Genomic DNA, 23730 nt, shown 5'->3' with positions numbered 1-23730 from the left:
GATAAGCCACTGTGTGAGACAGGAAGCTAGGTTTGATGGACCACCAGTTGCATCCAGCAGAGCTCCTTCTACACTCTTACATTCAACATCTGCTAAGATGTAAAGGTTTGCAGGAAAATTAATGCACAACTCTCAAACCTATGTCTGGAAATTTTAAAAGACCCCAATATACACAGTACAGTTTCACAGAATTTCATCTACTGATTATCTAGCACTCTGCAACAACTACCTCCTAGTTTCGAGGTCATAAACATATTAATGAGAAGCACTTCAAGAGTCAAGATTCCCAAAGCTCAGTCTCCTCTCTAGCAAGTGACAAAGAAAGACAGGACAGTTTAGATGGGTAGAAGCACAACACAGGACATGTTCTAAGTTTATTGTTTTCAGTTTTGTTGCCAATTAACCCACTGTGCAATGACGGAGGCACATTCATGCTCCAGAATTATTGCATAGTATTTTACAAAGTGATTCAATACTTTCTTTCAAATAAGAAATAGAAATGTGTTCCTGTGGCATGGAGAAGACTACTCAAATATGTCCAGAGAAAGGTATACAAACACCACTGAACTCCAACATGCTCAGAACCATTTCTGGCCATGCTGTGATGAAAGACATATGCTCCTGAGGACATCAATTGTTCATGTACTGAGCAGTTGCATTAAATGTGAGGAAGTAATCCTGCAGCATATGATTTCCTCTTATGGAATAAGCATGTATTATACATACAACTACTTACCTTGGAAAAGTGGGATGAGATTAGCATTTTGGCCCAGGTAGCAATGGAGCAAAATATATCCTTTCAGGCATTCATATGTACAGTTATCAGTGTCCCTACTTTTTTCAAGAGTAGTAGTAGGTAGGAGGCTACTTATTATTTATATTTTATTTGGGGATGGGGAGGGTTGGCAGAGCAGCATCCAAACATTATACCATAACATTTTCAAAGCTTAATGCACTTTTCAACCAAGCATATACTATTTTTATTATAAGCCCATCTTCCAGCAACCATTAGGCCCAAGAAACTTTCAAAAGAAGTTCTACCAACTGATGGTCTCCAAACAGAGCAAGCCCCAAAAGTGGTTGCTATTGCTTTGTTATTCTTAATACATGTTTGAACACTGCAAGGTATACACATTAGCAGGACATTCTCCCCTTTAGCTAGTATGACATGAATATGTCCAATTCTCAATGTGGCCAAATCTGTGGATACTTAATTCTGGAAACGAGCTAGAAGCGAAGAAGACAGATCTTTACACAAATCTGAAAAGAACCCCAGGCTTGCACAGAAATCCGAAATCTAAAAACAATTAAAAATACAAGCACCTGTAGCTTCAAGAAATTGATGTCCTCAGTGGCTATTGCCAGGCAACCACAACAGCACTATCAAGCCTTGATTTCTGTCAGGAAAAGGCAAGGGGAGAGCTACAGGCCTTTTCCAGGGTTCAGTTTGGCCTCTGAAGGACTTCTTATCAGGGTAAAGTTGCCAGGTCTCTATATGCTCCTGGTGGGAGGCTGGGCAGCTGGTACTTAGCAGAGGCATGTTTCTTGAGCATGCGCTCCCAGACTCAGCGCAATGACATCACTTCCAGAAGTGACATCATCACCCTGGCCATAGAAGTGTTCCCACACTTTACATGGGGACAATCCTTCAGATTTGGCCTGTTTGGGGCCAAAATCAGCCCATGCGAAGAGCAGGAGCACTCCTGAGGCCAGTACAATGATGTCACTTCAGGAAGTGATGTTGCCACACCACACAGGGAGTGCACCAACCATGGACTTTCCAGGGTTTCCTGCTGGTGGCAGATGATCGCCAGGTGGCTTGCCACCTCCTGCCAATTGTCACTGATCAGTGGACACCACTGGCAGGCACATGGGAACCCTATATTGGAGGCCAGGCCCAGCAGAAATTACCAGGTGACTTGCTACCACCTGTCTTGCCTGATGCAGCTGCTTACTACTGTTCAACAACAGCCCTTGCATGAACGTCAGCGTGGTGCAGTAGTTTCAGTCTAGGATCTGGAAGATACAGGCCAAGCTTTTGCAACCACACACCAGATTTCTTACCCTTCTCAGTACCACTGATGTTCCAGTCCAAGAACTTTGCCAACCAAGAATGAATGAGGAGACTGAGAGAAAACACACTTTTCAATTTCTGGTGCCCAGCATCCTCCTCCTACTGGCACAGCAACAACTTCATTAGGTTACCTCCAACAAACTTACACAGGAGACATATTGGGAGAAAAGACCCTTGTCACAGTGGACACTTGGCAATGCTAAGCACAGTCTTAACAACCCTTGGCCCTTAATACAACTGGCACTGTCTGTCCCTCCCCTATCCATTTACTACTTTCTCTAGCCCTAACCCTCCCCCCAACACACACACAAAAACACCCCTCATTATTTTAGCTTCACAGACTCCCAATGGTGCAGTCTGACTGGAATTTTCCAACCGTTTCTTCAGTTTAATCACTTAAACAGCTAACTCAGGACCAGCTGCAGTCAAGCAATCTGTTCAAAGCATTGCTGTGGGCCACAGCTGGGACTGAAGGACTTTGAGGGGAAGAACTCTACTTGTACAGCCTGGAATCTGAGCAGAACTCAATCCTTTCTATTCTACTGGAGAATGCTAAAATTCCACTTTAGAATCAATCATGTGAGGGTTACAAAACTAAACTTAGCCGGAGGGAAGGAGATTGCCTCACAAGCAATTTGTTGTAGACAATTCCTCCTCTTTCCCACCCCATTTAAAAGAAGGGAGAAAGGCTTGACATGCTGTCCTCCAAAGTACAGGAAACAGATATCTAGCAGGACTAAACACAAAGCTGTGTGAAGCTGGAAATACTCTGAAGGCACACTGGTGCCACACAGCAAGGGAAAATTATTTGACAGCCCATCTCCAGTAAGAGTCCTGTGGAAGTCTGCTCACATCTAAGCAAGAGATTAACTGTACAAATTACCCCTAATGAGACACAGAACTCTCCCCCCTTCTCTTCCCTGCGCCAGGGCTGTCTTCACTTTGCAAGTGCAATAAACCTGACACCATGCATGATGAAGAGCAACATTTCTGCAAGAAATGTTCTCTCCAGTTTCCTTAAGTGGTTTCTTCAACTCTGTCAATTAGACAGCTAGCTCCATCACTGGAAGCATCTGTGGTTATAGATTTTAGAAGCAGAGGGTTTAAAAAAAAAATCTGGATGTAAAATTGCTCCCAATGATAATTTTAAAAAAAATCAGAAAGGTACTACACGGAGAAGAGTATCGTCTCTTACCTTTGGGATACTATATGGAGGAAAGAAAAGAACAGTGACTTCTACTACCTTTGGGAAGCTGTTTACTCATAATGCACAAATTCAATACAAGCAAGTGCAAAGTTGAACAATGGATGATGCAATGAAACACCGCTGTTGATGCCTCTAAATCGTAGTATCACACTAGATTTCTCAACCATGATGACACTACAGCTCCTCCCAAAGGCAATGGAAGAATTTGATCATCTAAGCAAGCTGACAACTGGAAAGACAACACCAAGGATAAGCAAAGTAGTTTGTTCCCCACAAAAGGCCATGCCTCAAAATGCCAGTTAGTCAGAAAGACGACAAGTATTGTTTGCCTTCTTGTCGCTACAAGTGCTTCTCTTGTATACAATAACCTATTAAAATGCAATGAACTTTCCAAGAGAGATATTAAGTGAAGTGGCATTTTAAAAAACAGGATGCATTATGCAAGACAAAATTTAAAAGCTACCTTTCATGTTCGTTTACAAACAATAATGCCGCACTATGCCAAGTGTGCCAGTACTGCCAGTTAACAAAGTATCCTGCTTTTAAAATAGCCCTATATGTTTTCTTTAAAATATTAGTGAACTGCATGGAGGAAGAATTTTGAACAACCACTAAGAAAAAGAGTATGTTTGCTTGAGGTAGAGAATAGTCTTCCAAAGCTGAAGGGGAAAAGTTGTCTCTTTTCAGCAGGTTTAAGAACTAATGTGATTGTTCTAATGTATAGCTTTTTAACAGCCCACACAGAACAATCTTGGTTTTATACACATTACATGAAATCATGGTCCTGAAAAAGTAAAGGCTTTTCACTATCCTATCAATCAAAAACCTGTATCTGCACTTAGCAGAGGCCCATGCAGACATGCACATAGCCAAATCATTGCTGTGGAAATAGGGGATAATAACCATTCGTGTTTTTCTTACCATTTATGGTTCAAATAAACCACAGCCAGAAGTTAACAACAGTGGCAGTAAAAAAATAGACAAGAGTAGTGTGAATGCAAATCACTAGTGCTGGTCCTTTACAATCAGTGATGTCATGATGAGCATGAGAAAACATACTCCCTTGAAGATAACTGAAGCTACAACCACTACTATTAACTTACTTACATAAAAACAGACCTTCTTCCCTTAGGAAACTGGCTGGCTTTCCATGGGTGGGGTTAAACTAGAAAAAGGGGTGGAATTTTAACACTGGTTTTCATATTAGGTTCATAATGTATTTTTATCACTATGGCCTCACAGGTGTAACACCACCACCTTTGTTCTGGGGCACCTGTGTAGCCACATAATGTATATCTAAAGTATGAACCCTTTTCATCTTTAAGGAACTCACCTTCTGAATATAAAAAAATGGACCCATAAAATAGTTTAAAGCACTTAGAGACGAAAGGATTAACTTAACCACAAGAGCTCTAGCTCCAGTTACTCTGGAGCTCTTGTTACCAACCAGTTACTCTGGAGGGCCTAGAACAGGACCCAGAAGCTGAGGCATTTCGCTGACATTGCATCCTGGCACTGGTATTCAGAGGTTTACTGCCTCTGACTGTGAGGGTTCCCTTTAGTAACCATGGCTAATAGCCAATGATAGACCTATCCCCCATGAATCTGTCTATATTCCTTATAAAGTTGTCTATGCTTGTGGGCATCACTACATCCTCTGGCAGCGAATTCCACATTTTAATCACTTGCTGTGGAAAGTAAAATCTACTACCCATCAACTTCATTGGATGCCCTCAAGTTCTAGTACTTTGGGAGATGGAGAAAAGGTTCTCTCAGACACCAAAATAATCCCTCCTGGGCTCTTCTGAAGCTCCTCCTACTTTTGTGATGTGGAAAAGGCAGTAACCAGTACCTTGCTTTGGGGAAGAGATGCTTCTGGAAAACAAGCAAGTGGGTGGAAGGAAACTTACAGGCAGGTAGCATGGCACCCCTGGATAACACAGGGGAGGGAGCGGGGGGGGGGGGAGAAGAAGGAGGAAGGAACCACCGGTCATGGGGATATATATTTCAGAAATTATTTAAAGGCTACAAAATAAAGGATGAATGTTGTTGTATACTTCTAGAGATATGCTTCTGAACACACATTCACTATGCTTGGGAGCATATGCCACTGCAGAACTACTTCCCAACTCTGCAACCAGATTCCCAAGAAAGCCAGATAATTGAAGAGGTTATGACCATGGGGTTTCAGAAAATGTCTTCTCCAGAGGGCCCTGCATCCAGCCTTGTGAAATGCTTCAACGCTATTTTTGGCCAGTTTACTGAAAAATATACTACTTTTGTTTCTTGCTACAAAATCAAAGCCAAGCTTCAAATTGTTGCTTTGAAAGTAGCATTAGAAGTCCCCAATGATCACATACAAATTTCTGGCAGAGTACCACAATAACTCTATGGAGCTATAAATGTATCTATGTGGCAAAGTACTTCATCCAATTATATATAAAAGGAGCTGCAATGGTAGTTCTTGGGTATTCCCTCAGAATAATCCTGTGAACTGTAGGCTGGACTGCTGTGTCAATTGCTGTCTTTTAGGATTCTTGAAATAAAGTTATTCAAGTACATCCCCATTCACCCCCTTAGGTATGTTCACAGACATGCTTTTTAAAGTCTCTGGATCTCCAAATACCATCTGCATTGCTAACTTGTTTCGCTGACCTAATCCATAAACTGCAATAACTTATTCTGGCACATTTGCTCTGTACCACACCATTTATTATTAATAGATAATATTGCTGTGCATTTAAAATATCGATGCCTTTGTTAAACATTTCAGCTTTCCCCCACAGCACCCATCCTTCCTTCCAAACTACTTTAGCTCTGCTCATTTATTTTTAATACTTCCATTCCACTTGATTCTCCAAGTTCACCCGTAAAGTTCACCAGATATAAATCCCTATCTCCAGCAATGGCTATACAACACAGATGTCTGTGTTGCAATTTAACGTATAAATACCAAATTTATGTTTCATATGAATCCAACTGATTGCCTTGGACAACCTAATCCATGTAAGCAGAATCTATTTATTGACAAAAGTTTTACCCTGCCTTTCTGCCTTCATAAGGCTAAGGCAGCTAATAGATTTAAAATATAAAAATTAAAATATAATGCATGCACAAAAAAACAAAAGAAGACGCACTGACAAAAATACTGACATCAACTTCATCCAGGAAAACCGAATCAAAAATAGGGCATTTTTCTAAGTGCAAGGGGAGGGGGGGAAAGATACCACTTTGGTTAAATTATCTTAAGTGCAGAATTACAGAAGCCTGAACTGGATCTGATCATTGCAGACCAAACACCAGAAAACCCACTGTAAGTTGAGCATGTGGAAAAGCCTTGGAGTGATATGTTCCCTGCAACCCATTTCAGTCAACATCTTGGCTACAACATTCTGCACCAGTTGAAGTTTCCAAACACTTCTCAAGAGCAGCTCTATGTATAGCACAATGCAATAATCTAATCTAGATGCACCCAGGGCATGTATCGCAGTGGCCAGAGCTTTCCTGCCTAGTAAAGACTGCAGCTGGGCAACCAGCTGAAGATGGTAAAAGCCACCCCCTGACCACATCTTATCCAGAAGTAGGCCTGGTCAAAGAACACCCTCCAAACTACAGGCCTGTTCGTTCAAGGGGAATCCAACCCCATTCAGAACAGGTGACAGTTAACCAATTCTGAAAAACTCTTCAAATGATCTGCCTTAACAATCTACCATTTGGAAGCATGTGGCATTTTACTCAGTTTAAACCAGGATCTCAAACATAACTTGAACTCCCTTTTTATAGTGTCCCAAATGCCAACTGGCCTCCCTTTCAATTTCCCAAACAATCTATGACATCACAGCAGCCAAGCCAATGGCAACTAGAAGGACTCTTACAGGCTCAATTACTGCCTTACAGAAGAATCAGTGATTGAAAAGAGATGGCTGGAAAGTAGATGTACGCAGGGCTGAACTCTGGGGTCTAGTCCAATTCCATTTTGCTAACAACACTGCCTTGCTGGCTGCTACACCTCTGTAATTCTTTCCCCGAACAGCTATTGTATAAAATAGAAGAGAAGGCAAGACAAAAGAGGAATAATTACGCAAAGAGCAATGCAAATTCCTTTTAGTGGTATTTCCCACATTGTGTCCCAAGACTTTTGCTAATGCAAGTTCTCTTCTGTAAATGCAACTGACGTGCAAGCAAAAGAAAACTAAGAACAGGCCTGTCTAGCTGGCATATCTATATATCTTGTCAAAACACAGTAGTTGCACAGACTGCTGAATTAGCAGTTTGAATCGACAGACATTACACTAGTCAGTATTTCTGCTTCTTGTGTTTTCTGATGCGGGAAAAGTAACTTTGTTTAACAGCATTATCGGAGGGAGCACTATCAAAATACTGAACAGAATGGGAGTTAGTACTGAATAGGACTAGAGATAGGTTATTCAGGTTCTTGAGAAGGGGAAAAGTGGACAAATGTAAAGAGAAACAAGATCCCCTACACAAACTGCAGTGATTCATTGGGCACAGGTGCAAGCAGTTAAAAAACAACAGCAAGCATTTCAAGTAACACTGTAAAACTAGACAACCTTTCCACTGCTCCCAGTTTATACTTAGAAGAAGTGAAACTGACATAATAAATGCAACATCGGGCTGGGGCTGTATCACATTAACTGGTTTTAGGATATTTCAAAGGCAAACAGTCATGGTCCAGTTATTCCTCTAAAGCCATGCTCAGGAGGAATTGTGAGGCATCAAGGAACACTCTAAGCTACATTACACGGAATCAGACATTGGTCTATCAAAGAAGAATTAATTATAGAAGGGAACACTGTGTGGTAACAGAGGTAACAGATCACAACCCACAACAGTAGGGACTAGCAACTTAACATAGGTACAGGAAAGTACAACACACAATTATGGTAGAAATTACCAAACACTTTTATGAATAATATTTATCACAAGAGGCCAATAGCCTACTACTTTTCAATTCCAAAAAACACAAGGAATGCACAACAATAAACCAACACTCCCCCAAGGGAAAGGCGTCCCGAGAATGTCTCTTAATGAGAAAGCATCACTCCTTTCTTCTTAAACGCGGTGGTCAATCGATGAACACATTCCAGTGACCAGCCCCTAGTTGGGAGACTCTGCAGAAAGGACGCCAAGCCTGCAGGGCAAGCAGTTAAAAAACAACAGCAAACATTTCAGGTTAACACTGTGAAACTAGACTTTTCCACTGCTCCCAGTTTATGGGGGAGTGTTGGTTTATTGTTGTGCATTCCTTGTGTTTTTTGGAATTGGAATTTGGAATTGAAAAGTAGTAGGCTATTGGCCTTTTGTGATAAATATTATTCATAAAAGTGTTTGGTAATTTCTACCATAATTGTGTGTTGTACTTTCCAGTACTTATGTTAAGTTGCTAGTCCCTACTGTTATTGGTCTATCAAAGGCAGTATTGTCTACTCAGACTGTTAAAGACTCTCCAGGGTCTCAGGCTGAGGTCTTTTAGACCTCCTACTACAACCTCCTTTTAAACAGGAAATGCCAGGAACTGAACCTGGGACCTTCTGCCTGCAAAGTAGGTACACTATCACTGAGCCATAGCCCCTCTGAGGGTGTCTCAACTGGGGGAAGTATCGCAGTAGCCACACTATCTATGGGGAAGGGCTGTGGCTCAGTGGCAGAGCAGCTACTTGGCATGCGGAAGGTCCCAAGTTCAATCTCCAGTGAAAAGGATCAGGTAATAGGTGATATGAAAGACCTCCACTTGAGACTTCAGAGAGCTGCTGTCAGTTTGAGTAGACAAGTCCTGACCTTAATGGACCAATGGTCTGCATCTGTATAAGGCAGCATCAGGTATTCATGTGATCTCTAACTCAGCCCATCCTGGTTTACTCAACCCTGCATGTTAAACTGAATTGGACCTTTTGGCTGACTACATCTCTGCCTCTAGATCTCACTTGATGCCTAGAACTTCTCCTGCCTGGCTTCTCTTCTGCAGCTGACTTCAGTGAGTTGGTAACTTGACATGGACCAAAGTCTGGACTTTAGAATAGTCTGGATTTACAGTCTTGCTCAACAAAGACTTATCTACAGATCTGCCAAGTCAACTACTACTGTTATTTGAACCTTACTGGAGGAAAGTAAGTTTAAGATTTCACTAACTATTACGGTTGGTCCAAAAGTATAAGTAGGAACAAGGTAGATTCTGAAGGCAGCCAATGGACAGATGTCTCTTTGAGTCTCAGTGCCAAAGAAACGAGAGAGGTTACATTCTGGGTGAACTGGTAACCAATACTATCTCTTAGGCATAAGCAAGAATCCGAAATGAGTGACTGGCCCGCTTGTGCTAGTTTTGAGCCCTGACTCGAGATTCATCATTAGAAATGTTAAGAGTTGCCATCAGTATTCTTCCAAGGAGGCTGCCCTCTGCCCTTACCAAAGCAGGCAAAAAGGAGTCACAGCCTCTAATCATCAGTCAAAAGAGCAAGGCCCCTTTCATGCTTCTAAGAAGCCTTCGGATTCAAAGGAGCCAAAGATAAGAGCAATCACTTAGTGAGGGAGGCGGCTCCCGGCATTCAGGACAGAACCAGTCAGCCAGACTGACTTGCTGTTTGACAAGGCTTTTGTTACAGGAGTGCAAGTCAATGCTTGTTCTTGTCAAAAGACTGGATTGGACTGTTAAGACAGCTAAGGGGCTGCAAAGCCAGCTGGATAGTGCTACATCCACACACATAAGGTACTCTCAAGCACACTGGCTGTTTCCTGCTGTTCATCTTAAAAGCATAGGCTTGATTTTGTGCATTATCTCCAAGCTCTGTAGCATTAATTACTCAAGTTCTAGTTGGAGTTCTCAGTTCAAGGGAGGGAGCAATCACTTTGCCTGAGGTCATTCCAATCATGTGTTTGCCCAACAAAAGCTACCGGATCCCTGTGCTTTTGTGAACTGGGACATTAGAACCAGAATGGCAAGCCTACATAGATTAAAGTAGCTGCACAGGACCAAAACTATTTTATGATCCTCCTTAGAATGTCAGCTGGATTAATAAGTATTCAAAAAGGTGGCACAATGCATCAGAAGCACCACACTCATCGCATGGAGAAAAATACAATAGTTTGCAAACTGCCTTGCAGTTAATTTTCAGAAGTTTGCTTTCCTCATCCAGGACTTTATACTGTAAGAGTCAGGAGACTGGCACATACAGTAGCATTAGTTCCACAATACTCTTTCCAACTAGGGACTCTTTATTTGCTCTGCCACTACAGCCAGAACCACAAGTGGCAATTGCTGCTGCACCAAACATATAGCAGATTGCTAAAATGTAGCCCACTAATCCTCTTTACAGTGAGAATTTAAAGTGAGGAAGAGCAGTGAAGTCTTCCAGTCTACAGCCACCAAAAACCCCTGGGAAAAGCTTTGCCTACTTTTAGTAGGATGATATTTCAGGAATAAACAGAAACAGATGTCAAATACCATTGCTTGCTTACCCACAGACCCAAAGAAAGCTTGTTCAGCTATCCTAATGTGTTAATTGACAATCAACAATTTCACTTGTTTTCAGTCAATGGAAGATCCCCTAGTCTGTAACAGAAAGACTCAAACATTCATCCCCACTGAGGTCCAGGCCTCATTTGGCCAGATGACATCAAAGCTGTGGCAGCATTTGCTAGGAAGGTTTCCTTCCACCCCTCCTTACTTTCTGATTGCATGCAGTTGCACTGCCATTAAAATCATCCTTGCTCAGAGCCCCATAAATGGAAACTTGGTAAGTTCATCATCTAGAACTACGAAGAAATTCCAAGGATATGAAGAACACAAATACATGGCGATTTCAGTAAAGCAGTTATTCTTACTGTCAGTGTAATCAAAGAGTACCTATGTGTAAAACAAAAAAATCACCAATGGAACAAGAGTCTTATTCAATGATTGTTCTGTTGGTTACTCTACTACTCATATTAACCACCGGAAAATTTGGTGTAGATGAGCTCCCTAAATGGTATTTAGTCCTTCCATCCTCCTCTCCCCAAATACATCTCTTAAACAAGCTAATAAATGGGGGGGGGTCCTTTCCCTAAAGCTAATAAATATGGAAGTAGAGTATCTTTCTTTGCTTTAATGATTCCCAGCTGATGTAATGAAACTGCTGCTTCCACATAATTTTAACTGTTGTCACAGAACATGCAAGTGCAGAAAGAATAATTCATTTAGTGTGAAATACTGTAAATATTCCATCAGACAGTTCAGTGGTATCATCCTCCTTGTGAATGAAGGTTAGAAATTGTAATAAATCATAACTGGAGATCTACAACATTTAAGGCATTCTATCTGCTACAGTCCTGAAACTAACTCCAGTAAAACTCTGTAACTTAGCACTTGTGAGTGACATTGTACATTTTTATCTAACCCATCTTTCAGGGTTCTCAGGACAGCATGCATCGTTTTCCTTTTCTTGTTTTGTTTGCACAACAACTCTGTGAAGAAAGTTAGGATGCAGGTGCCTCAAGTTCACCCCAAAATGTTCAGGGAAGAGGAGGAAATTTGAATATGGGTCCCCAAATCCTCATCTGACACTAACCACGATACTAGATTGGTTCCCCAACATTAATTCAGTCAGATCAGAAACCGCATCCCACTCAATCCTCTCTGGTCTCTTATCAAGCATGCATGTGAAGAGTTATGTAACTTGGAAGCTTCTGAACAGCATTCTGAAGTCTCACCGGGCCAAGCCGAAGGGGAGTTTCACTTGATCTCAGGTCTCTTTGGAAAGACCAACACAGCTGCAATAACTAAGGAGTCTTGTACCTGCTATCACAAAGCTGACTGCAATGATTCCTCAAAAAGAGACGTTTCATCCCCAAGAAGTTGCAGAAAGTATGAAAATAAACCAGAATGGTAAACATACGCAATAATGCAAAGCCTTTTCCATCTAACTTCCAAAAGTGAATTTAACACAGAAGACAAAGGCTTCACATAATGCATTAAAGTCTTCAAGGGTACATCCTGCACAGCTTCCATGACAGCAGAAATGTTGTCTGAATTCCCACAAAGGTGTTCTGATAAAAGTTTAATTGCCTGGCAATGGAAGTAAAACCTCAAGGCCTGTGAAGCTTCCAAGACAATCTCCAGGGCCAAGAAGCCTCTTTTCAGACATCCTCCAGCGAAAGCTTCTTTACACAAGCCATTAGTTGCTTCTGCCCATTTTAACATCCCCATGGATACAGAAAGTTCAGATCCATCAGATCTTAACACGGATTGTAGGATTTTTCCCTTCACTGTTGTTAAAAGGAAGGGGGTCAAACACAGCACTTTTCCCACAGAAGAAGAAGAAGAAGAAGAAATGCAACTCTACATAAGTGGGACTTAGAGCCAAGCTACAAGTGACGCCTGACACAGGTTGGACACTTGTCAGCTTCCCTCAAGTTTTGATGGGAAACGTAGGTGTCCTGGTCTTGCAGCTTGGCTCTCTGACTGCTGTCCAATGGACTTTTCAACTGTCACTTGTCCAACATTCCGCCAAGCTGCCTACATTTCCCATCAAAACTTCAGGGAAGCTGACAAGTGTCCAACTAGTGTCAGATGTCACTTGTAGTTTGGCTCTTAGTCATTAAGCATCCACCTCAATATCACTCCAAACTTTACTAAGGAAACGTGTCAGAAAATGACACAATAGAGATTGCCTGCCACTGTATGGTGACCAGTATAAAAAGTTAAACAGCAATAAAAGTAGCCTCATTACTGGGAAATTGCTTTTTAAAATATTTCACATGCCCTACATCTCTACAGCTCAAATTGCTAAGCAGCACAGTAAACAACTGCACAGGTAGTTTGAGAAAGTGGGATGTACAGACTCATACGGGCTAAGGACCACTTTAAAACATTATGCAACAGTCAACCCCCAGCAAATGCTCATCAGGAAGCTTCACCTACACAGCAAAACTTCATAAACTAGGGGGTGCATTTTAGATATGTAGAAAGCTGTTTAGAAATATAGAAATCTCAGATATGTACTCCCAAGCCATTATGACAAGACTGAAGTTAAAAAGCTGATTATGAAAAGTGTGGACACTTCAAGAGAACAAGGTATTTTAATGGGCAGGTTAGAATTTTAGATATGAACTACAGCGCAAAGATGTCCCAGAGTTTGAGTTCTAATCATCTGCGCAGTTTAGAAAGCTAAGTTATACAACTGTTGAGTTTAGAATTATTACTGCAGCAAGACTTTGCAGTTTTAAAATGTTATAAAAGGTCTCTTCAATACAGCTTTGCTAACATTTAAATTCTCCTTATTTACAGATTTATATGCCCCTTTTAATATGGCACTCATGGGACTTTAGAACTTTTAACTACCCACAGGACTATGAAAGGCATTGAGACGTGTTGGGGCTGGTTTTTAAGCAGAAATATAAAGCTCAGGTTCTAGATGCTCAGAATGCTGAGGAAAGTGACCACTCATCTTTGTTCAAATACTAGACTCCATTAAGCAGAATACTGATTCTTAGACAGATGCTTAGGAGAGAATCCCTAGAAGCAAATTGTCTAAAAATATTTTTTTTCTAAAATGCTCCATGCTCTCATTTTAAAAGTAGGACCTTTATCAAAATGTGTTTTACTGAGGCAGCATTACATTGTGCAAGAGGCTCTTTGTTTTCTACAACCCACACCCTTACTTCTGTTTGTGGTTTCTCTCTCATCCAAAGCTCACGGTAGTTAACAGCTTTTCTTTAATGAAGGCATCCTCACAATAAGCTTGTAAAGCAAGTCACTATTATTTCCACTGGGAAACCTTCTAAAATCAATTGGTGAGTCTCGGGACTCAAATACAGACCCCCTTCAAGTTACTTCCTCTCATGTGTCTTTATGAAAAATATGGGCCAAAGCCATACTTGAATGAGGACAGATATCACACCCCAACAACTAAAAAATGTAACTCAAATTATTGTCAAATATAGTAATACAAACCATCTACTTTTGCTAAATTTTACACTAACTGTAACCAAATCTCCAGTGCAGCTCTTCCCTTCTAGTCAGGAACATTCTCATATGAGTAAGGCAGTGCTTTCAACCTTTTTATCCTTAGAATCCCCACGGTCCAGCGATAGGGTTTAAATTTACAGAGCAACTCTGGCTTTCTTAACAGTTGTCAAGTCTAATCTGTGTTGGCTCTCAACTTTGTACAGAAAGAACAGAAAGAGGACTATGCTGGATCAAAAGATGCTTCATGAGGCTGGCCAGTCAAGCTCATTACTTCTAGAAATGACTTGCTTTGGATTATGCTTAATTTACTTGTCCAGGGCGGCGGCCAGGGGGGGGGGTGTCCCCAGACTAACCACCACTGGCAGGGGTGACTGGGTGGCCTGCACAGGACCATCCACTCCACCACCTGGGTGCCTCCTGCTGAGGACAACAAGCAGGCGGACAAGAAGCCATTCTGGGAGGAATGGCATGGCCAGCAAAAAGCAGGGAGGGCTCACGGCATTGTGCAGCAGGAAGGCAGAGCCCTACATCGAGCCCACGAGTGGTTTGGCAGGCTATGACAGTGGTGGTGGCAGCCTGATTTTCCTTAGGGCTGGCCACGCTGGGACAGCTGGTCTGTGAGAGACTGGGCGAAAGGAGGGGAGAAGGGACAAGGCCAGAGGTAGGAGGCCATGGGTGGGGGATGCCCACCAGGGAGCCCCTCCCCAGCTTGAGGGGCACTAGAGAAGGACACATGAACCACCCTGCCCCAGGAATCCATTTATTAGATAGCCAGGGAGAAAAAGCCAAGCATCTCTCACATGATCAAAGGAGAGAGGACCTTTGGGTGCTGACAACCCATCCCCATAAGCTAAGGCTGCCTTTGGGGCTCACCAGAAAAGGGCCCTGGAAGGTACAGGAGCCTTTTGGTCCTCATGGGAAAGCAGAGCCTGACATTACCATTCTTAGGTATCAGAAGAATTTCCTCTATACAACTTTTCTGCTTTTTAAAATTATATACACATTTTTAAATGGGTCTGTGTGATTATAAATACCTTATTGGTTGCAGTAGCACTGGATCCTGGGACTACAGGCACATTTGTCACCTGCACTGACAAGTAGTTGTTGTCTATGAGAGGCCAGGCCCCTTCTACTTTACATGTCTGAAAGTGATCCCTAAAAGTCCGCAGATGTGGATCTCCAAACAAGCCACAGAAAAGGTAAGTTGGAGCCGTTTGCTCTCCTCCTCGATGTTCTCTGACTCCCTGACGACTGTTGTAATTACATGGGTCATGGGTAACCTCAGGATTTGTAGAGGATGTTGGACCATCCTTGGAACAGTTTCTTTGACTCATGAGATCGCTGATACCTAACACAGCAGAATGGTAGACCAGGTTTCCACGGCAGACTTTAGAATTGCGGTAGGTGCAAGCAGAATACGCACGAAGAGCTTTGCAGAATTCCAAATCAAAGCCATCAATGGCAGAGTTTAGGTGAGCAGTTAGCGATACAAAGTCTGTGGTGCACTTCTGGATTCGACATGGTGTTTGCAGCTGGCAATCCCCTAAGCACAAGAACAAAAGAAGAAACATCAGATGGCATAAGGAACTTCTTCAAGACATGAAAGAGCCCACCATTTTGAAGCTAACCCACTGTGGCCTCAGATCACAAGACACGTACAAACTAGAGTCAATTTCTTTCCAACAAAGGCAAGCTGAGGTTTATGATCAACAAACACTCAACTGAGCAGACGGCAACTACCTACAATGACTTAGAACCCAATCCTGTACATCTGCTCGTAACCAAGTCCCCACTAAGTACCATGAAGTTTTCCAGTAAGTGTTCCTACTACTGCAGCCAAAGACAGTGTGTATTATTCATATCTAGAAACTCTTGAGTTTCCTGGGTATAAAAAAATCCTGGACTTTTAAAAGTGGTGGCAGGAGGTGGTGATTGCTGCACACCATATGCATATGTGCATAAGGTGCTGCTGCCACACGGAAGAGCACTCCCCCGGCGGGCAGCAGCCCGATGCTGGCCATTTTGGGCCCGATCCTGGCTGTTTGGGGCCCAATTCAGGCTCCAAATGGCCAGGATCAGGTGTGGCCCCAATCCGGGCCATTTTGTGCCCTAAGTGGGACCAAAATGGCCAGAGTGGCCCCAAAACGGCCCAGATCAGGGCCAAACTGGCCTGGAACAGGCTGCTGCCAGGCGGGGGAACCCTCCACCATCCTGCACCAGCCCAATCCTGGCTGTTTTGGCCCAGATCTGGGCCATTTGGGGCCCTAAATGGGCCAGATCAGCCCCCAAACAGCCCATATCAGGCTCAAAACAGCCGGGATTTAGCTGCTGCCAGGTAGGGGAGGGTTCTACCACTCAGCACTAGCCCGATCCTGGCCATTATGGCCCCAATCTGGGCCGCTTTGGCCATTTGGGGCCTATTTAGGGCCCAGAACGGCACAGATCAGGGCCGAAACAGCCAGCATCAGGCTAGTGCTGAGTGGGGGAACCCTCCCCCGCCTAGCAGCAGCCTGATCCGGCTGTTTTGGGCCCAATCCAGGCCCAAAAAGGCCAAAATAGACCATTTTAAAAATACCCACGTGACACCAATCACGTGGGTATTTTAAAGAGCTGCTGGAACACTGTTCCGGGGCGTTCCAGCTAAAAAAAAAGCCCCGCATAAGTCCCATTCTTCTGCACCTCACTGCAAATCAATCCGGCTACTTTTAAAAGAAAGAAAATTGACACCGGCATGATTCCATGCCTACCACCTTTCCCAGTATGAGCCAACTTAGATTAGCCCAGCACCCCCTTACACTGTTCCTCCCTTGTAGTTGATTACTATGAGGTAGAACGAACTGGGCTTTTTATTTTTAGCCACTTGCACCTGTATAATGGAATGGACTTCTGGAAACTGCATGCCAAGCTCCTTTAAAAAAAAAAATGCTGAGGAGGGCCTGCAAGGCTACAAGTGTTTTTACTGATGACACAGTGCATTTTGAGACTGTGGTATATCACTGGGTCTTGAGCGGAGGATTAGTGTTATTTTTTGTTATTAGCCACCCTGAGCCTTTTTGAAGAGGCAGATTAAAATAAAATCATAGTGAGCATACAGACACAGAGGAAACAGTCTACAAATCTCAAAGGAAGTGAAAGGAACAAAAAAGAGAAAGTATTTATTTAATTAATTAATTCAATTTATGTTCCGCCATCCCTGCATCAGCAGGCTCAGGGTGGATTACAAAGTAAAAGTCACACCGACTTTTTCAGGACAGGAAACTGCATGAATGGATATGGGGCTTGCTTTCCTTCCTGGTTGAAGCCAGAACGCGTACGCTCTTTATGAAAGATGAGATTTCACCCCACCCTGCTGCCATAATTACTTAAAGACGCACTTAATATTGGTTAAGTATAGAAATCACATACTGCAACTATACCTTGTAGCCTGAGGGGGAAACAGACCCATGAAACACAGGTGGTGGATTTACAAATCCATTCACATAAAACCACAGCCTCTACTAGATTCAGACTACATCATGATTGCCTGGCTCAATCAGTGGCAGTAAAATACCTCAGGTTTTCCAGACTGATATAGATATAACTACACTTTCTCGTAAACATACAGAGCACCAATGAAGCCTCTATTTTACACAAAAACACAACAACATCAAGAGAGCTGGAAAAGAGTACTGTCCATATTTGGTACTCTTTCCCCTCTGCCTTTCAGAAAAAAGTAAGGAAACTGACAGAAATAAAAGTTTAAAGTTTACTTAATCTGGGCTAGGCTGTGCCCTTGTACTCTGAAAGGTAACAATGAGAAAGTTTTGGAACCAAAAAAGCATTCAGGTGTTCTTTCTACAATCTGAAAGTCTCAAAAATGCTGTTTAGTACATTTTTAATATGAACAGAATACAGTGATTAAAGTAAAGATGTTGACACAAATCCACAAAACTACTTCAGAATAAAGAAGTCAACATTCTTTACCGGAAAAATTATAACCTATGGTGTGTTTTGACACCCACATATTGGGGAGCAGGGAGAGGAGGGAGTAAGCAGCACTAACCACCAACAAAAATTAAAAATGGCTAATACCCTAAGCAACACATAATGTAAAGGGTGGGGGGAATCTAAGCTGCCAATTTTTCACCTCCACAGCAAGAGATGAATAGCTTTCAGCATCCTTGTGAGAACTGAGGGATGGGAAAGAGAATAGCAAGTGACAGCACACTTAGAATATAGTGTACCTACATTTCAAAAGTGGTATATACTAATGTAACATCTACTTTAGTATTGTTTTTCATATGCTCACTCCCTAGCACCAAATCAGGTATAAGGGCCTGCCATATCCTCTAGCATTCTGGCCACAATGCTTCTGAAGTGCCAGAATAGCATTCCACATACAAAACAGCATTGTTTGAGTATGGCTAGACTTTCAATAAACAATGCAATGGCACAGATTTTCTATTACATCATTTACTTAAAATTATACATTTCAAGGTATGCAGCAGAGCATTTTCTTCCGTCACACTGGAGCACTCCAAGTTAGTACTGTAGTACAGTTTGTTCCATTGAACTGGACCAGTGCTTTTAGAACTAGTTTACCTGGATAACATCATGGCTATAGTAAATTAAGAGGCAATCCAAGGACTTCACATGTGTGATCCATGCTTCTCAATAAAAGAGTGCACTGCTTCTTTTACAAGGTGTAAAGATCAGCCGTGTTCATTTTTGGCAACAGTTTTAAAACTGTGAACAATGAGAAGAGTAAGCATCTGCGTTTGATGTATACTGAGCACAAAGAGACATGCACATCATACCATTTCAAATGCAGCCTTGTCTCCAATCCTCCCTCCCTCCTACACTCATTTTCCCCGTTTAATTAACTAGTGTCCACGGACACCAGAAAGCAATGACAGCTTTCAAAGTCACATTAAGCACAAAAATGCACAAAGGAATAAGAACTAGAGTAATCAGGGATGACGGTATCTTCAGCATTCAAAAAATAATCAAACTTACTTATACCAGGAAATACAGACTGATGCAAGAAATATCTAGTCTCTTATTGCAAAGACTGGGTGTGCGGAATCACTCACTATCAAGACATTGATCTCTGGGAAGTTCCTTAGACTTTTAGGGAACTGCTATAGGAAAAAAATGCTGATTTAAAAAAACCCTGGCCTTGATCTTTTATAGAGTAGACTGGCCATTGTCTCTCAGAATCAAGTACGTTTCCAGGTTTCTTGCCAGAAAAAAAAGCGGGATATGCTACCAGCCCATTCTATGCACATTTACTTGGAAGTAATACCTACTGAACTCAGTGGGATTTACTACCAAGAAAGCGTATCTGGGTTCGCAACCTTGGGACATAATCCTGAAAGCCAAGAGAAGGCATAGCATTGCTTCTCACCTCAGAAATGCACATTCGATACCAACTTCCTTGCAGTTGATATCAAAGAGATTGAGCCCTCATTTGGCTTTTCCCCAACTAAGATGAAGATTATATCTATAGCAGTTGAAATGTTAAGTGTTTACAAGTATTTTGCATACTTTAATACTATTAGCAGAACCGGAAATGCAAACAGAAACAAAACAACTGATTTTAAATTAGCTATTTTTCCAAAGACTCATATTAGTATTAAATTTGTACCTGGTGCTGAGAGACAAGAGTTTTAAAATTGCGTAAGTGAGAAAATACAGAGTGTGGATATAATAAAACATATGGCTAGCCATCTGCAAGGGAGCAAAAAAGCACTTGACTGAATCCCTGCAATATGCTATGACAAATCATTCCATTTTAGAGTTGCTGTGACGACCACATTAGGAAAAAGGGTACAAGTTGTTTTAACATTTCCTATTGTGTGCCTAGTAAGAATTACCAAAATATCAACAGCTGCTTTTAAATGTCTTTTAGAAGTTTACAACCTTGATGTATAATCTCTGCATGTCTTTCACTGTATCAGTTTGAAGCTCAGTATTATAAATGCTTCAGTTACATTTCAATCACTTAAGTCAAGGACAGGCTCTTTCTGCAGCCATTAGTCTTCCGGGATCCCAAGCAATGCAAAACACAACACAATGCAAACCTCCACAACAGGTAAACTACAAGTGAGGGCATCCAATGGCAAGGGGAGGGACTTGGTGTAAGCAGGAAAGAAAGCAGGAATTCCTTTTTAATTCACAGATGCATTCATCAAATTACATCTTTCAAATAGCCATTAACAACATATTGGGTTTTTCTATCCCCACTATGTTCTAGCTACCCACACATTTTAGTAAACTTGCTAGACAGAAAAGCATACATACGATATTTTGAGGTTAGGATGAACTATCACAATTACTTTCCCATATAAGCAAATAAACATTGTAGCATTTAAATGCTCCCACATGAACCAGATCTGAACCCGTCTGTTCAGAGGTGCTGAACTATCTACTGATCCTGTGCTAGCCTGAACAGAACAACTTCAGTCATGTATGAATCCTATCCAGAACTGAACACCACTATTGCCACAATGGTTTGGCTCCAAGATTAAAACATACTTAAGAATACTCAAGCCATATTTACTCTTGATTAACAAAGAAACCAAGCCAAGCTGTTGCAAATAACCAGTCTGGCCAGTGCTTCTTAATCTTTTATCAGCCCATAGTCTGCCCTAGTTCCAAACACCCAAGAGCTTATATTAAAATCACTGGATTTCCACATTGATCATTGTTGCTATGTTGCAAATCAAAGACAAAAAACGACCACTCTTGCATCCTTTGAGAATCCTACAGGACTTATTTCAATTAGGTGAATACCTTCTGTAACCTACTGCCCTGAATGGACAATGCACAGAGGTGCACACGTAGTAGATTGCCTTTTGTATTTTCCCAAGTTTTAGGGGGTTTGGTGGCTCACATTTATGACAGTTTTGCTTTCTGAAAACTATGCAAAGCTGAATTATTCAGGAGGGCTTTTTGCTCAGGTACTAAGGCTGTGCTGTAAGAAATGGCTCAGAGAGATGCCTTGGGATTATGGACTATTCTACTGGGTATAGTCTGTTGATGTAGATAAGCCCCTACTAGGTCATTTCCACACCATTGAAGATGTCATGTTTAATTGCTTATGCTTTCTTTCAGCAATGTTTTCATCTCTGTGTTTTCTGCTAACCACACTCTATTGTATGTGTTCACTGAATGTCCTAGCGGTTGATCATATCGACTTCTTTGCGTAATTCACCTTGGGTCTCAGTGAGAAAGACAGACTACAAACAAACAAACAAAACAGGGCTTTAGCAGTACCTGCTCCAGGCCTTTTTTTGGCAAACAATAATAGAAGTTCTAAATGTGAACCAATGTTTTCTGAATATTTAATAAAGAAATCTATTAAGTTCCCTTGCTGTTCATTCAAGACCGACTTGTTAGTACTACCTACCTCTCCCTTTTGTAAATAAAGCAAAACCTCACACATTTCACTACTGCACATTTCTTGGCCTACATACAAAAAATCGCAAGCCAAGAGAATGGGGCCTACTTCAATGAGGAGAATCACTTCTCTTAAAGACCACAGGGTGCAACAGCAACAAGAAAAATCTACATACTGGAACCTTGTCTCTCTAAATTGGATTGGCACAGAAGATGTGTCACTTTTTTATAATCCAAACAGGGCTGACACCTTGTGTGTCAGTTACGATGATTGGGGGGGGGGGTAATGTATACTCTATGAAAGGTTGAATTTTAATTTCAAATTGTTAAGCTGCTAAAAGTTGACAAAAAGGAGACTGTGGCAAGAAGTGCCTAGAGGCTCCATGCTCTGTACTGCTTTCTTGTTTATAGATTTTTCCCCTTTATGCCCTTGTGTGTCATCCAAAGACACAGATTTTAATATATGAAAACGTACACCAAAAAAAATAATCAAGAGTCTCTCAAGAATCTTGGTTTTTTCTGACAAAAACTAATACCTCCCTAAGAATTAACAAAATTATTGTTCTTAAGATACCAATCCATGCCAGAATCAACTTAGCCTGTTTGCAGATTGCAAGCAACTCTCATGTATTTCTAGTGTAGTCTTACAAGATCTTCACCCAACTGATTTTTGATAACATTTTAAGACTGAGAGACAGAACTGAATAATTTTGAATTAGATGAATGAAACTCAAAAATTCACTAATCGTGCCTTGATAACATTTCACTGGTCCTAGTCTATATGCTTGTGCAAGGGACATGAGGGAGGGAAATGGAAGAATAAGTAAACCCTTTAAATATGTCAATAATTTGAAGGGTAGCCCTGTTAACCTTTCATAGCAAAATTAAACTGAAGTCCAGTAGCATCGTCAGGATAAATAAAAATGATCCTAGGATAAATTTTTATGAATTTTATCTCACTTTGTTAGATACACTGGAACGTACATCCCAAGCAGATACAATGCATGCACGCATAACTGAACACACCATCTCTAAATCCTACTGACTTCAGTAGAGCTTCTTAGAGCATCTGTTTGTGTTTTTACTAGCAGTGTTCTTCTGTCTTGTTACAACTGCTTGATAGACATGATAAGACTTTCCAAAGCATGCAGACACAAGAAAAGCATTTATCTGCAGAACTTCTGTTTATATCATGAAGAACTGTTGAAAGGTGAAGTTACATTATGAAAAAAAATAGTTGGCAACCCTAACTTATTTCCATACAAGGTATTTAGTATCAGGGTGTTTTATATTCAGAAACCCTTGCTTCATATTCAAGTCTATTCTCTCCCTTAATATAGGAAGATCTGCTACGATGACAGAATATCAGCTCTCCCTTTCCTCTTATCAACACATCTTACTTTTAGCCTCTTAAAGGTCCCCACTGAAGCATTAGAAAGACCACTCCCCCCCCCCCCACAGCTGGCCTGGATTGTGAATTCCCTGCCAAACTTTCCTTGGGAAATGAAGAGGAGAAGGCTGCACCCACCCGTAAGAGCTCAAGCTAACAAAGGCCAAAAGAAACATCACTGCATCACTCAAAATGAATTGCTTGCAGCTAACAGATAGTGGAGTTTGCAGAAACAAATAGGGTGACAAGCAAATCAAGTTAGTTTCAGCCATGTTGGTCCGCAGTAGGAGAGCAGGATTCAGGTCCAGTAGCACCTTAAAGACTGACTAGATTTCCAGGGTATGAACAGATACAATGTATGCATCACCAAACACCCCATCTCTAAATCCTGTTGACATCAGGTGAGCTGCTTAGAGCAACTGTAAGTTTTTTTCCTAGCAATATTCTTTTGTCTTATTACAACCCCTTGATAGGCACAATAAAACTTTCCAGATTGTGCAGATAAGGGAAAACCTTTTTATTTGAGAACTTCTGCTTATACCAAAGCTTTAACTCTTCAAAGCTCATACTCTAGAAATCTAGTTGTTCTTTAAGGTGCTACTGGACCCGAATCTTGCAAATCGAATCAAGTCCTCCCAAAGAGTGGCGGTAGGGAGGAGTGAAACAGAAAAGGAGAAGAATTCGCACCAGGCCAACAAGTTATAGTTCCGTTTGTCACG

At 41.6% G+C, this 23730-nt stretch overlaps 1 protein-coding gene across 3 annotated transcripts in view; it reads right to left on the bottom strand.

Moving 5' to 3' along the window:
• RGMB (repulsive guidance molecule BMP co-receptor b) overlaps positions 1 to 23730 on the bottom strand; it is a 35648-nt gene that overhangs the window by 4150 nt on the left and 7768 nt on the right. For all 3 annotated transcript variants that reach the window (XM_054986616.1, XM_054986617.1, XM_054986618.1), the window contains one exon: positions 15276 to 15784. In XM_054986616.1, coding sequence (XP_054842591.1) covers positions 15276 to 15784 — 509 coding nt within the window. The remainder of the gene's footprint in view (positions 1 to 15275; positions 15785 to 23730) is intronic.

Source organism: Eublepharis macularius, chromosome 8 (assembly GCF_028583425.1).
Source record: "Eublepharis macularius isolate TG4126 chromosome 8, MPM_Emac_v1.0, whole genome shotgun sequence".
NCBI lineage: Eukaryota > Metazoa > Chordata > Lepidosauria > Squamata > Eublepharidae > Eublepharis > Eublepharis macularius.
The sequence above is the reverse complement of the archived record's forward strand: the minus strand, read 5'-3'. Positions and strand labels throughout refer to the sequence as shown.